The following is a 14,589-nucleotide window of genomic DNA, read 5'->3' on the forward strand; positions in this document are numbered from 1 at the left end:
AGACACATTGGGACAAAAACTGGTCAAAATTATTCTTGCCAGCTAGGAATTTTCACTGTAGGTACTGCCATAACTAGAGATTGCCAGGGTGGCTAAAGCTATGGTAATAGCACTATGGGCTGAAAAATAATCATATCAACAGTAGATAGAAGTAAAGAGCTACCTAAAATTTCAATCTTTTTGTTCTCATTTAGTGGTCCCATAGATTTGGCAGCTTCAGTGCTAAGCATATGCTAGAAATCCTCTTGGAACCATCATTCATTGGAGAAGAGCTTTAGGACAATGATGGCTAATCTTTTTGATGCTGAAAGCACGTGCATGCACCCATAATGCAATGGGTGCGTGACATCCCCTGCGTGCTCCACCCCCCATGCACATGTGCGTAGACCCCATGTGTGCCCCTCCCCCCACAGATGTGTGCATGACCCCCTGTGCTCCCCCTGTCCCCTAACCATGAGCATACAACCCCCCCTGCGCTCTCCACAACCCACCCATGTGTATGCAACCCCCTGCACTCCCCATGCATGCTTGACCCCCGCACGTGTGCCCTGCCCCCCCAGCACATCTGTGGTAGAGAACCAAAAACCAGCTGGCCGGCAGGTGGAGCACACACATGTGCGGTAGAGCTGAGCGGGAGCGATGGCTCACATGCCCGCAGATAGGGCTCTGCGTGCCAACTGTCACACGCGTGCCATAGGTTCGCCATCACGGTTTTAGGATGACCACCATCAAGAAATTGAGAGAAATGTTTCTTTCTTTTTAAACTACAGTGCTAATAATGTACAAAGCAGACAACATTAATCGATTTGTGCATTTATCACTTAAGAGGTGACTGAACCAGTTTCCAAAAGTCTGGCTGGTCAAAACTATATCACTAGATTGTTAGACTGTTTGCACAATCATTTTTTCATTCTGTTTCCTTAACACGTCAACATCATTCATTTCACATCAAGATTGTGCTAAACTGTGATTCCAAAGTAGGGGATCGAATAGGAGAGAATGTATAGCAGTTGTACTGCTTATATATAACATAAAATAGAATGACAGGACTACATACTACCTATTTTATATCTGAGCATTTGGTTTTTCCTGCCTAAATGAAGGACCTTATGTTCACCACTGAACTGCATTTTTTTGGATAGGGCCCCGTGTTCAAGTGTGTGTGTGTGTGTGTGTGTGTGTGTGTGTGTGTATATATATATATATATATATATATATATATATATATATATATATATATATATATATATATATATATATATATATATATATATATATATATATATATATATATATCTTCCATTTCAACCTACAGAATGCTGAGATCCAAAGTCATCTTGCTTACCCCCACCACATCCATACCAGCTCTTTCTAACATAAGGGAATTCCCAATCCCCCAAACCAATATACCTCTGACTCTTTAGCCATTGTCCTGCAAACCGTAGAATTATTTGCTAAGTGACAATGTTGCACTTTAAAGAACAATAACTGGAAACTGCCTACATTACTTTTAAATTTTCATACGTATAAGTAGACACTTTTTGCAGAGATTATATTCTCGCTTATTTTTGAAGCTTCATTGATTTTCTTTTCAATGGTCACACAACTTTAAAAAAGCAAGGAATTTCGATCCCCCAGAGGCGTTGATGTTTGGCTTCTTGTATTTAATTTTATGTTGTGGTCAATGACAGAAAATTAAGGGGGAACAGCTGATCAACTACCATAATACTCCATGTAGCTGCTCCCTTTGTTGTAGGACATTCATCCAGAAGAGGCAGGGAAAATATCTTTGTTTAAGATTACACAGCCAAATTATGGTTGTGTGTCAGGAACACTCTTTTTTAATTATGGTGCTATGCTCTGAGAAATGTGCATTATCCCAAAGAAAGCAAACACAGGCTCTTGGGGTTAGCCTTTGTCACACTGGCACTAGGTTTGGCTTCTCAATGCTATTCTTATGCCAAGAAGGGCAATAAACCCCCTTGAGAGACAGAACTGCCAGTTGAGCATTGATAGTATAGCGATGCTTTTATACTAAAAGCACAATACACACAGGGATCATAAAGATGTTTTCAGGGAAGATGACCTTTTTGTCGGGAGAAATTAAGCTTTTATGGCAAAGGGATGCTATGGAAACAAGCAGCTTTTACTTATTTTGGATGGACGGTTGTCCGTTTGTTGTCTTGTTTACATAGCACATCGCATAGCATTAACATTCTTGTGGGACCCAACTGCTCCAGCTTGATAAATGTAGACTTACTACATTTAAAGAAATGTATTTATTTGATTTCTAATGCTGCCCATCTCAACAAATGACTCTAATTAAGAAATTATTAATTAAGCAGAATTTTTTTATTATGAATGTGCTGGCCAGGAAATCAGAAAAAAGGACTTTTGCAAATCTTTATTTGATGAAATGAAAAAAGCTATGTCAGAATAAACTTTGCGAGATGCTATTGGATTCTTTCTCATTTTGTTGGTAAACCAAATGTATCTGCAGGTTAAAATGATATCATGAATGATGGTGATATTGGTGTGTGTGTGTGTGTGTGTGTGTGTGTGTGTGTGTGTATGTATGTATATGTGTGTACATTATATACACACACACACACACACACACATGCATACTGTGTGTGTGTGTGTATGTATGTATGTATGTATATCTTACAAGCGCAGTGATTAGTTTATCAATGTGCGGTTTTGATTTGTTGCATAAATCAAAGCCAAATAAGCTATATCATGGCTTAAAGAATATATCTGAAAGGCTCTATACAATTATTTTAAATAAGTAATAAACATGTAAGTAATTATAATTATAAGTAATTTGGACAAATGTTTGCTGAATATCCATTAGCAGAAGTATTTGTTAAATTTGTTCTTCATTAGGTCTATAGAGATTTGCTTACACATGTGATGGTGAACCTATGGCATGCATGGCACCTGTGGCGCCCGGAGCTGTCTCTGTGGGCACATGAGCTGCTGCCCCAGCTCAGCTCCACCATGCATGTACCCGTGCCTCCTGCCAACCAACTGGTTTTCAGGTCTCTGCCATGCATGCACAGGCAGCGGGGTGCATGCAGGAGACACACAGACATGCACGGGGAGTGCAAAGGGGGTGCAGCAAGTGCCCCGTGCCCCATTTTTGGTCCCAGGAGGCTCCAGGGAGGCCTGCTAGGCCCAAAATGGGGTGTGGAGGTTGCATTTGCATGCGCAGGGAGTTGTGCATGCATGCACAGGGGTCGGGGCGCGTGGGGAAGGGTGTTGCGCACGCATTGCATTATGGGTGTAGGCTTTTGGCACTCGACAACAAAAAGGTTAGCCATCACTGGCTTATACAGTAACTAGAAGGTAGTCTAAAATTACGGCTGCATTTTTCAAAAAGAGGTAAATTTTCTATTTTTTAAAACTGAAGAAAGCCAAAAAAAAATCTATTTGGGAAATGGTAAAAGTGGCCAATAATCGGTAGGAACAGACCTCACTCTCAATCGTTATGAATCAAAGTTCCAATTTTCCCAGCCCAGTCAAGCTCCCCCCACCCCTGAAACCATGCTGTCTCTCTTCTGGTTTAAGCACACTCAACAGCCTTGTAGTGGTGCCATTATATTTGGAATAACAAACAAACATTTTCCTCACCCCTCTGGTATCATTCAGTGGCTTGTAAACTACTAAACCCCTGTTCAAACACTATTTAATCCATAAATTTTCCAAATGGCTTTTGATAAGTCGCTACCTCTCCGCCTTTCAGTTCACCATTGTCAAAATAGCTGCATTGTTGAGCATCTGCTGGAGTTTACCCTTCTGCGAAAGGCCTATTGGTGACCTCCCAGGCTTCCTAATGCTACATATGGGAAAGTGGAGTCTTACAGGGATGCAACACATCTTGCAATCTTTCTTTCAAGAAAGCCAAGAAACAAAATTGACCATGTAAGGAAAAGGATGGGATTCAGAAGAGAATTCCATTGAAGATGTGGAATTGGACCAAATTTCTTTATGGCAAAAAGTTTATTCTTTACAGAATTCACACTACTGAAATAAAATATATTTAGTCTTCTTGCTGTGGTTGTCGTTAGGAAGAAACATTAAAAGATTGCCCTATGTAACTTGTTTTGTAAACTTCTGTTAAGAGTGAGTTTGTATTTGCTTGGAATAAACCCTCAGTATACAATTAACAGATAACTCATTTTTATTGCTTAATCAAGTTGCAATCTAATAATGATCTATTTCCATGTTGGAAAACTGCAACGACTATATTGAAGATTCTAGATAAAGGGATGCTTGAACTGTTTAGAAATGAAATCTATCACCCACATGACTTTTAAAAAAACCCACTTTATATATTTCTTATTTCTATAGAAGATGACATTGATTTATGGTCTGTGAATTTTCAGGTAGGATTCAGAATGTATTTAGGCAATCAATAATTTTAATTTGAAAATCTAGCAGCTTTTGGGATGGTCCCAAGAGCCAAAGAATTAGTTGGGTAACCCCTCCAAGGGTAAAAGAGGAAACTTAATCTCAGAGAGTGAAGTGTGACACTGGATCCATCAAATTCTACAAATGGCTTTTCCTAGAGTAGGAAATTTTCAGGAAACTTCAAAGGGAGAATTTGAAGTGATTGGGCAGTGTGAGCATTTAAACCAGTGCCACAGAAAAGTGAGAAGAGGAATTAGTTTTATAAAACCCACCACCAGAGGTGGTATTCAGCCAGTTCGGACAGGTTCAGGTGAACCGGTAGCAGAAATTTTGAGTAATTTGGAAAACCGGCAAATACCACCTCTGGCTGGCCCCTTCTCTACCCACCCAACCTCTTCCAGGAATCCCATACATCTTGTTTTGGCTCCCAAGTGCAGGGAGGCCCACTAGGCCCAAAACAGGGCACAGGGGGGTGAGGTGCACCCCCCTCCCCACACAGCGTGTTTTTACTCCCAGGGGGCTGCAGGGAGGCCTAGCCTGTAAGGCTGGGGCATCCAATCAATCTATTCGTTGCCTCCCAGCTGATCTTCTTTTGTTGCCCCTGCACAGGAGAACGTAGCTGGAAAGCAGGTTAGTGGGGTAGGGAAGGAATTGCCTACCACCATAATGCAAACATCAGTTTGTTACTTACTACTGCTAATTTGTGATCAGCAAGACACCGACTATGGAAAAAGTCAGAAAAAACTAGACATCCAAATATTATAAACCTGGCTACTGGATTGCTTCGCTCATCTTAATTATTTCATTTCCCTGATTTCTAACATACGTCTACCCCAATTTTTTAAAAAGTGGCATCCAGAATATTGAACAAGTAGTCTGTGTTGTAGCTTAGTGTCAAATTCATGAGCAGAGTTGGAACACTGCAAAATTCTTAAATTTCATTCATTTCACACAGTTTAGATACAATTTACCATGGGTTAGACCTAAAACCTTAATTAATAGACTTATTAAAAACTGTTACTGCCCTTTATACAGGATAAACCAAAACTCGTATTACGTTCCTTATAAGCACCCTTTTAAAAAAAAATGAGAAGGAAAGTCATATGTTCATCTACTTCTTAGCTCAAGAGAGAGGGCGTCTTCCTCCTTTGGCATGGCCAGAGTTTAATCATTAAAAGGGACACTCTTCTTTTTCTCCTCCTTTTTTCTCTCCCCTAAAAAGTGTAAAGCTGGTCCTGACACAACACCGCACACTGTCACGGCAGTAAAAGATTGGCTCTTGTTTTGTCCCTTCTAGCCAACTGCAAGATTTGGACTTCTCAGTCTCAGATTGCTGCTTACATCAAAGCGGTGATTATGCAAATATGCACTTTTAAAAGGGTGGGAGAGGGGAGAATTATTTATCACACAGTAAACCCCCTACTTGGCTAGGAAACAATAGAGCTGATCACTTCTAGCCCAAGGCTGAAAAAGTGGGGGGGGGGGTTATGGAGCTAACCTAATTTCATTAATTCTTTTTTTTTTGCAGGCCTCTCTCTCTCTCTCTCTCTCTCCCACCTGCCTTTCATGATCCAATCCAATAGATAGATGTGTGAGCTGCACATCCTATTCAATGGGTTTGTGAGAAATGGTTGTCAACTAATGATTTTCCAGGTGTTGATATCCAGAGATGGGGGGGGGAGAGAAGTGTGCATTCTGCGTGTGCAATGTGGGAAAGAAAGAGAAGGAAAAGGGCTAGAATAAAAATGATGGGCACAATAATTGTGGTCCTGCGATGAATAATCTAAATGAAAATCAGACAGGCTCTTATCAAGGGGAGCAAATCAGATTGTTGTCAGTTTTCCCTGTTGCTTGCTTGCTCTACGTTTTGCATGCTATGTGTTAGTTTTATGTCCCTTGCCCCAAGTTCCAAGGTTTTACTACCATACTTCACTATTAAGTAGCACAGATAATAATGTTACTAATTAAGACCTCCCCAAAACAATTAAGTTGAATTAGTTCAAACTACATGCTGATTTTTGTGCTGTTTCTAGGCAAAATATGGCAATAACTCATCTTTGTATAATTCATTCCTCTTCTGAGGAAAGAGAAATGAAAATCCAAATGTGTTGGATTTTGTTAGACCTTAGTAGGTTAATGTCATCATAGGTAGTCCTCAACTTGCAACCATTTGACATTGCAACGGCATTGGGAAAAAAAGACTTAAGACTGGTGCTCACATTTATAATCATTGCAGCACCCCAACAGTCATGTGATCAAAATTTGGACACTTGGCAGCTGGCACATATTTATGAAGGCTAGAGCATCCCAGGGTGATATGATTGCCATTTGTGACTTCTCCACTAGTGAAGAAACAGCTTTAGTAATGTGATGGGTAAATTCAGTCATTCTGATTTCTAACCTGTGGCTTCCTCTCTTCTGCCATCCCAGTCAGTTTGGATTAAAAAGACCATGCATTACTTAATGCAATGCCTGGACACAGAGTTGCTGGACAACCTAAAGGTGCTTTTCCAAAAGGCAGCTGGTCTTTCTTGTTTGTCTCCTTGAAAACATTTTGCTTCTCATCCAAGAAGCTTCTTCATTTTTCAGAACTGAAAAGCACTTTCAGGACAACCATGACCTGGATGATTGAGAATCTCCATACTACAATTGATGAATAGGAACTTCCATTTAAATCTATAATCCTCAACTTCACTCAGACGTGAGATGCAGATGCAGTGTTCTCTGCTTGAGTACATCAGAAGAGAGGGGGAATAAGAGAAAGAAGCAAGGATAGGATAGGATAGAAAAGGAAAGGAAAGGATAGGGTAGGGTAGGGTAGGGTAGGGTAGGAAAGGACAGGACAGGACAGGATAGGATAGGATAGGATAGGATAGGATAGAAAAGGAAAAGATAGGATAGGATAGGATAGGATAGGATAGGATAGGATAGAAAAGGAAAGGATAATGCTGTTTCCTTCAGGTGCTTTGGAGAATAGTTTGACTCCCTCTACTTTGTGGCAGCTCCTGAGATTTTGGAACACTGCTATCAGGTTACCCCTAGCTCAACATGTCCATTTAATATCATACCCTTGTGTATATTGCACCCTGGGCTGGCTGAGGCAAGCACGCTGCCTCCAGGACTCTCACTCTCACTTCCTGTAAAATATTTTTTTTCTTTCTGTCCTCTGGGTCCCCCTCAGTTGTGGCTGCTGGGGGAGGACAGCCCTGGCTCCCTCCCCTAAGGGGTGGGCTCCCCCCCCCCCAGGCAGACTCCACGTGCTAAGACAAGGCTCCCGTGATGGGCGTCTGCCGACTGTCACTCAGCCCATTCCAGATGGATAAAGCTGAGTGAAGAAAGAGGGAGGAATGGGCTCTTCCTCAGCCCCGCCCCATCCATACTCCTCTGTCATTTTGGCTGGCTCCCACTAGACAGCTGGAGAATTACCTGTCTGTGAAGCAACCAGCCAGCCCTTGTTTTGTGTAGCATGCTGACACTTTGTCTTCTTATCATGGTTTACTAACCTCACAATGCTCCGAGTTCACTAAGCACCAAAATATTAAATTGTGGTTTGCTAGCCACACTAGTTTACCCAAGAGGCTAAACTACAAACAAGCAAAACACCATGTTTCTGTTCTGAACTCAATCCCAGAAGGCCTGTTCCTGGACTCCAGGCTTTGCAATTGGATGCCAACCCAAGAAGCTTAAATTTTCTCCCTTGTATTTTTCCAGGGGAAATTCCACCACTGTTTAATGGATATTAAAAGTGCAGGCTGTGTTTGACAGGATGATCAGACCGATTTGACTAATAATTGTATTTTATATTTGAAAGATGTATTTTAAAATTAAATTGGACATTTTGTTTTTGAAATGATTGGCTGGTGGAACAATGGGATATAAATCCAGCAAAGAAGTAAGCACTATACTCAATGTATTTATTGATATCCCACCTTTGGTGTTTTTATAAACTGAAAGCGACAAACACCCTTAATACATTACTCCTTCCTCCAATGTTCCCCACAACAACAACCTTGCGAGTGGGTTGGGAGAGAGTGACAGTCCTAAAGTCACCCATCCAGCTTTCATATCTAAGGCTAGACTAGAACTCACAGTCTCCTAGCTTCTAGTCTGATGCCTTAACCACTAGAGCAAATGGGTTGATCATTGTTTTTAGCCAATAACAATATGGAATGGATTTTCCTACCTCTTGTTAAAATTGCACCAACATGATACAGAATCTTCATTCTTACTTGGATATAAATTTATATCCAAGGTTTATTGAGCACGTGTAAATAAATTCCATTGATTATTGTGGGGTTTTGTCCCAGGTAGGTGTTCCAGAATGCATTATTTTGCTTTAATCCTTACTGTTTCACACATGCGGTTACTTAGATCACATATTAGATTAAATCATAATGCTGTTTCAGCATATTGTGATATGTGAATCTAATTATTGTGGTTTAAGAGCCATGGTGGTGCAGTGGTTAGAATGAAGTACTGCAGGTTAATTCTGCTGACTGCTGATTTCCAGCAGTTCGATTCTCACCAGCTCAAAGTTGACTCAGCCTTCCATCCTTCCGAAGTGGGTAAAATGAGGATCTAGATTGTTGGGGGCAATATGCTGACTCTATAAACCGCTAAGAGAGGGATGTAAAGCGCTGTGAAGCAGTATATACGTTTAAGTGCTATTGCTATTATGAACCATGATTTATGGTACAATGCTATATGTGAATCCAACTCTTTTTCAACACAAGGCTTAAAATCATTATTTTTCTGCTGCATGAATTAGTGGTTCTTATGAACTTATGTTTCTATACCCATTTATTTGGAAGTGTACATTAATAAACCTTGTATCCAAATAGCCATAGATAAGATTGTATTTCAGGAGTTATAAAGATTGTTCCTTTGTAGGTTTCTCTGTCTTTATAATATCAAGTTCTGAATAGTATAACTCTGGACAAAAAAGAGATTTTGTGTGAATCCAACAATCCTAAAAAAGGGAAACCTACATGTTTTGTTATGTCACAACTTTCCAAATCTAATGAATAACAAAATATTTCCATGATATCCTCCTACCTCACAATTTTGTATTTTTACAGGGGGGGGGAATGTGCTTTTACTCTTCAAATAGTACCCTTGTCTTTCATCTTTACAAAAGTGCAGTGAAACTAATTAAAAGTGATGCCCTGTTGAACATGTTTTGAATCATCTTAAGCTGCTTTCAGGTATCATTGTAGCTCACTAGGACTAGCCACCTGATCCTTATCTAAAGGATCCATTTCAGTGTTATCTTAAGGCATAATTCTTACATTGTGGAATAGGTCTTAAGGCATTACTAGAACTTTCTTTGGAGTAAAGTGTTGCATCACTACTGAAATAAACAAGGAAGAATTTGTCTGAGTCCATTTATAGTGTTTCCATTCATGTAGAATTGATTTATTCCAAATATTCTCTTTCTTATGAAACATAATCAAGTATCTGTCGTGGACTGTGGCTCAGGCTATTCTTACTGGTGCATTTGCACTATCACAGCTCCTGAATTACTACGTATTAGCATGGGACTTAGTTTTGAATGCTTCTACGTCTAGAGTATGCTTTTATAAACCAGGAGCATTAGTAAATTGGGTGTTACTTAAGTACAAGAACTCTGGAATAAAGAATTGGAATAAGATACCATATTAATCGATTGTGGCTAAGCTTCTTAATTATATATCATAATCTTAGAACTGATCACTATGTAAAGAATTATGGATTTATCAAGTATGGTGGACAGCATAGAACAGGGGTGTCAAACTCGATTTCATTGAGGGCTGCATCAAGGTTGTTTGACCTCGGTGTGTGGGTGTGGAGTGGGCGTGGCCAGGGCAGGCATGGCGAGCTCAACGTAACTCGTGTCTGATGTGCCTGTGTTTGCCTGAGCACTCTGCCAGAGAAAACAGGCACCTAAACTCCGTTTTTGGCTGCAATGGCCTCCTGCCCCCTGCCAGCGAAAGCTGAAGGTGCTCGCGAGCTCCGTTTTCGCTGGCAGAGGCACTGTGAGCCAATCCTTCACTGTTTCCAGGGCAGTTCTGCTGCCAGATCTTAGCACCCCACGGGCTCCCCGGCCTTGAGTTTGACACCCCTGGAATAGAAGATCAGTCTGCAATGTTGGGAAGACAGTGCATCCTCTCATGTGCAATCTTGGATTATACTGAAGTTTCATTTTTTGTTTATGAATGGATGCTTCATCAATATTGAAGTATTGAAGATTATTTCATGCAGACATGGTTTAATCATTTCTTTAAGAATTACTAATTTTCTTGCACAGGGCATGGTATTGTTGTTCCTTCTTTATTAAAACATTTTTTTAATTAGAAAGGATTCTTTTTTGCTGCTGAATCAGGAAGTGAAAACCTGCTTCAAACATCATTATTGCATTATCCCTGCCTACACTGCACACTTTACTTAAATAAAGAAGCAAAACTTTTACTATTGACTTAAAACAAAAGAACAACCAATATTTTCTTTAGACCATTGTGGATGCAGTGTTATATTCCTGTCAGAATTGATTTCATTGATTTTTTTAAAAAAGGGATACCTCAGAACTGATCTGTGATGCATTACTAGCAAAGCACATAAATAAAAGAGAAATTCTATGTTCATTAGGATTTACATCCAAGACTGTAGCTAAGGAACATCTACTAGATCAGTCACAACTCAGAAATAATCTTCAGTCTATTAGCAAAGATCACCACCATTGTCTCTCATGAAAAATTATATACTTTATTTATATATGTTTTATGTTTAAGAGTCACCTCCTTGCTCTGCAACTGTAAATACATACTAGAATAAACTCTGTAGAATATACAAAAATATATGTGTCTCTTCTCCCATCCCCCATGTCTTACAAAAAAGTTTTTATTTCCTTTGCAATAAATAACAGCAAAAGTGTGTTGCTAATTACAATTTATGATCTCTTTGACATTTTCTTCTGTCGTATTTTTAGTCTGTTATACGAATAAGAGCATTTTCCATCAACCAAAGGTGGAGATAAATAATGCATAAGGGACTCTTATTGCATAAGGGCCCCCATCCATCCCATCCTTCTTTACCAGCTTCTACATTCTCACAACACACACACACCCCTCAAATTTCCACGCTTGCGTTCAATCAGGATAATGCCTACAAATTATACGGTGCCTTCTAACTCAATCTAAACAAGCAAATCAACGGATAAACAAAACCATCCTCCCACTTTTCATTTTCTCTCCTTTTCACTCCGCATAAATCATAGAGGAGGCAGCTGGCTAAAAGCAGAGGGAGCGCTAGGAAAAAGAGGTATGCACGTCGCCGTGAGCGGGGGAGGCAGAAGAGCGAGAAAGAACAAAAGACATTGTGGGAAAGTGCACATCACAGTGACAGAAAGTTTGGTTTGACAGGTGTAATTCCCACAGCCGCCAGGCTGGCAATGGGAAACAAGCAGATGCCACCAGGGCCAGACATCGCGCGGGGGAGCGGAAGACACTCGAAAGCGTTCGGAGCCCTACAAAGGGTCGGCGGCGGAGCGCAGTCAGCGTCCCAGGGATCAGGCGCTCCGCCTTAATACTTTAGCCTCCAGCGATGCTTGCTGCGCGCCCCAGCCCGCTCGGTTCTTTCCCGGCAATCGAATCATGGGATCTCCGCTACTGGTGGGCCACGTCAGTCTACCCACCCTCCGGCCCATGCGGGGAGGGACGAGTGGGAAGCCAGCAGGCATCAGATCAAATCTCTGGACAGTACATAGCCGGGGTTTTCCGGTTGCCAAAAGTCCAACTCTGAGACGGAGCTGCCGGGGCTGGAGGGCGACAAAGTACAGCTGTAAGCCGAGGAGCCGGCCGAAGGAGCGGGGCTGGTGGTGCAGCTCCAGGAACCTGAGGAGGACGCCGGAGAAATGTTGCTGCTGCCGCCGCCGCTAATACTTCCCAGCATTGCCTCGGAGAAGGCGGCAGCGGCGGCGGCAGCAGCAGCGGCCGCTCCTCCGCCTCCGCAATGGTCGGCCAAGCGGAGCGTCTCGGTGAGCGCCCAAATGTAGTTGTGAGCGAAGCGCAGCGTCTCGATCTTGGTCAGCTTGGCGTCCTCCGGGAAGGTGGGCAGCACCTCTCGCAGGGCATCCAGGGCCGAGTTGAGGTTGTGCATTCGGTTCCTCTCGCGGTTGTTGGCTTTCAGGCGGCGGCTCTTCTTCAGCCGTTGGACCGTCTCGGCCGTCTTGGTGAGGCGGGAAGCGTTTCGCGCCCGGCCGGAGCGCCTCTTGCAGCCGTGCCGCCTCAAGCCGAGCAGGGGAAGGCGCGCGTGCTCCGCCGCTTTTACGGCCACCTCGGGCGCTGAAGGGGACAGGAGGGCGCGGGACGGCTCTTCTTCCACCTCGTCCTCCCCCTCGGAGCCCGACGAGAACGGGGCGAGGGAGGAAGAGGAGGGGGAGGAAGACGAGGAAGGCGAGGGCGAGGACCGGGGGCCAAGGAGCCCCTCTTCCTCCTTCACTTCCAAGGACTCTGGCTTGGCGAACATCCTGCAAAGAAGAAGACAAAAACCAGGCAAGCGGTCATTTGGAGGGAAGGCAGACGGAGCTCCTGAGGGAACATTCCCCTCCCGGCCCACCCAAAACGCGCCAATGAGCCCACCGCCGCGCGTAAGAGCGCACCCAAGGCGTGGATGGGTCAGTTCTTACAAACGAGGGAAAGCTGTCTGCTGCTCCCTAAGAGCCCTGGCTTCGTCTCTAATACACGTGTGCGCGATTTTTCCATGCATCCATAGACCACCAATGTAACGGCGATGCACGTCGACGCACAAAGGTCGGTGTTGGGCTCCGCTAACTCCTAAGCAGGGTCCCCAAACTTGGCAACTTTTAAGACTGGGGGACTTCAACTCCCAGAATTCTCCAGCCAGCAGAGCTGGCTGGAGAATTCTGGGAATTGAAGTCCCCCAGTCTTAAATGTTGCCAAGTTTGAAGACCTCTGCGCTTTTAAAGCCTGCGGTCCAGTTCTCAGGGGTCACTTCGGGATCACGAAGGCCGTTGACTTCCCTGCAACCGCGTTGGCTTGTACCGAGCATGAACTAACTAACCACACGGGCGTCTCGCTTCCAGGCGTTGCAGAAATACGGCTGGGTTGCCTTTGCTCGGCGGCCGGGTGAGGGGAGGCCGAGAGAGCGCGCGCCGCACTGCGATTGCGCCCTAAGCGCCAAGCGGCAGTTTTGGCTGCCGCTCCGAAAACGCCAACCAAGTTCGCCTCAAAGAAATGGGGGGAGGGAAAAAAAAAGAGAGAGGGAAGTTTGGAAACTTACTTGGCTCTTTTGGAAGTAACCGAATTGGTTGTTTTTTCCCCCCGCTCGGCCCTCTTTTTTTGGCCCGAAGACGCGACTGGCTGCTTCTGTCTCGTTCCGCACCGCCCCTTGGGGCAACCTTCAGGGGTCAGCTTGGCCCCGCGCCGTTCCCTCCCGGTTGCTGGAGAAGGTCCCACCGTGGCTGGGTGTTGGTATGGGTCCAGGGCCTCTTGCTCTGAGGGGAGGCGGGAGGGAGGAGATAGGTCTTTAAAGGGCTGGTTGTCTTGGCCCGTCGCTGCCGGCCTGCGTGTGTGCAAGAAACAGGGCAACTCAGTGGGGAAAGCTGCTGGCACGCGCCTGGACCCTCCAGTTAAAGCGAAGCTGCTTGTGTTTCCGCGGCTGTGTGTCTGGCACACGACTCTACTTAAAACCCCTTATATACCCCATGGAAAACAATCAAATGTACCCCCGGGGCCTCCTCGGCTCTCTCTCTCTCTTCCCCCTCCCCAGGTTTAGCTTTCCTTTTCATTTCATTATCATCGCTCATCTCTTTTCTTTATTTTTAGGGTGTGTGTGCGTGCCCCTCTTCCCCCTCCCTCCCTCCTCCCCCTCCCCCCTTTTATCTGACCCTCCGAAAGTGTGTTGGCAACCGGGACAATTCTGGGGTGTGATTGGTGCCTTGCGCTCGGCTGGAGCGTGTCGCTAATTTATTAATGAATGGGGGGTCGCGAGGCGCAGCTGGCCAATCGGAGCGTCCCGCTAGCCACGCGCGCTGGAACCTGCTTCCTTTGGACAACTCATTAGGCCCGAGGGCTGCGCTGAGGGAGAGGAAGCGGGCCTGTGTCGCCCTCCGACACGCCAAGCGTGGCCCCCGCAGCCCAAGCAGGAGGGGCACCTCCCCATGCTCCATTCTGCTTACTT

At 44.0% G+C, this 14,589-nt stretch overlaps 1 protein-coding gene across 1 annotated transcript; it reads right to left on the minus strand.

Moving 5' to 3' along the window:
- Nucleotides 1-11,191: 11,191 nt before the first annotated feature.
- On the minus strand, nucleotides 11,192-13,986 carry NEUROG2 (neurogenin 2). Its single transcript, XM_081960329.1, has 2 exons — nucleotides 13,690-13,986; nucleotides 11,192-12,916 (listed from the first exon to the last, which is right to left on the minus strand). Exon 2 carries the CDS (start codon nucleotides 12,913-12,915, stop codon nucleotides 12,127-12,129), a length of 789 nt encoding a protein of 262 aa, XP_081816455.1. The 5' UTR covers nucleotide 12,916; nucleotides 13,690-13,986; the 3' UTR covers nucleotides 11,192-12,126.
- Nucleotides 13,987-14,589: the final 603 nt, after the last annotated feature.

The sequence above is a fragment of the Natrix helvetica genome (assembly GCF_964273705.1).
Source record: "Natrix helvetica genome assembly, chromosome: 7".
Classification (NCBI taxonomy): Eukaryota; Metazoa; Chordata; class Lepidosauria; order Squamata; family Natricidae; genus Natrix; species Natrix helvetica.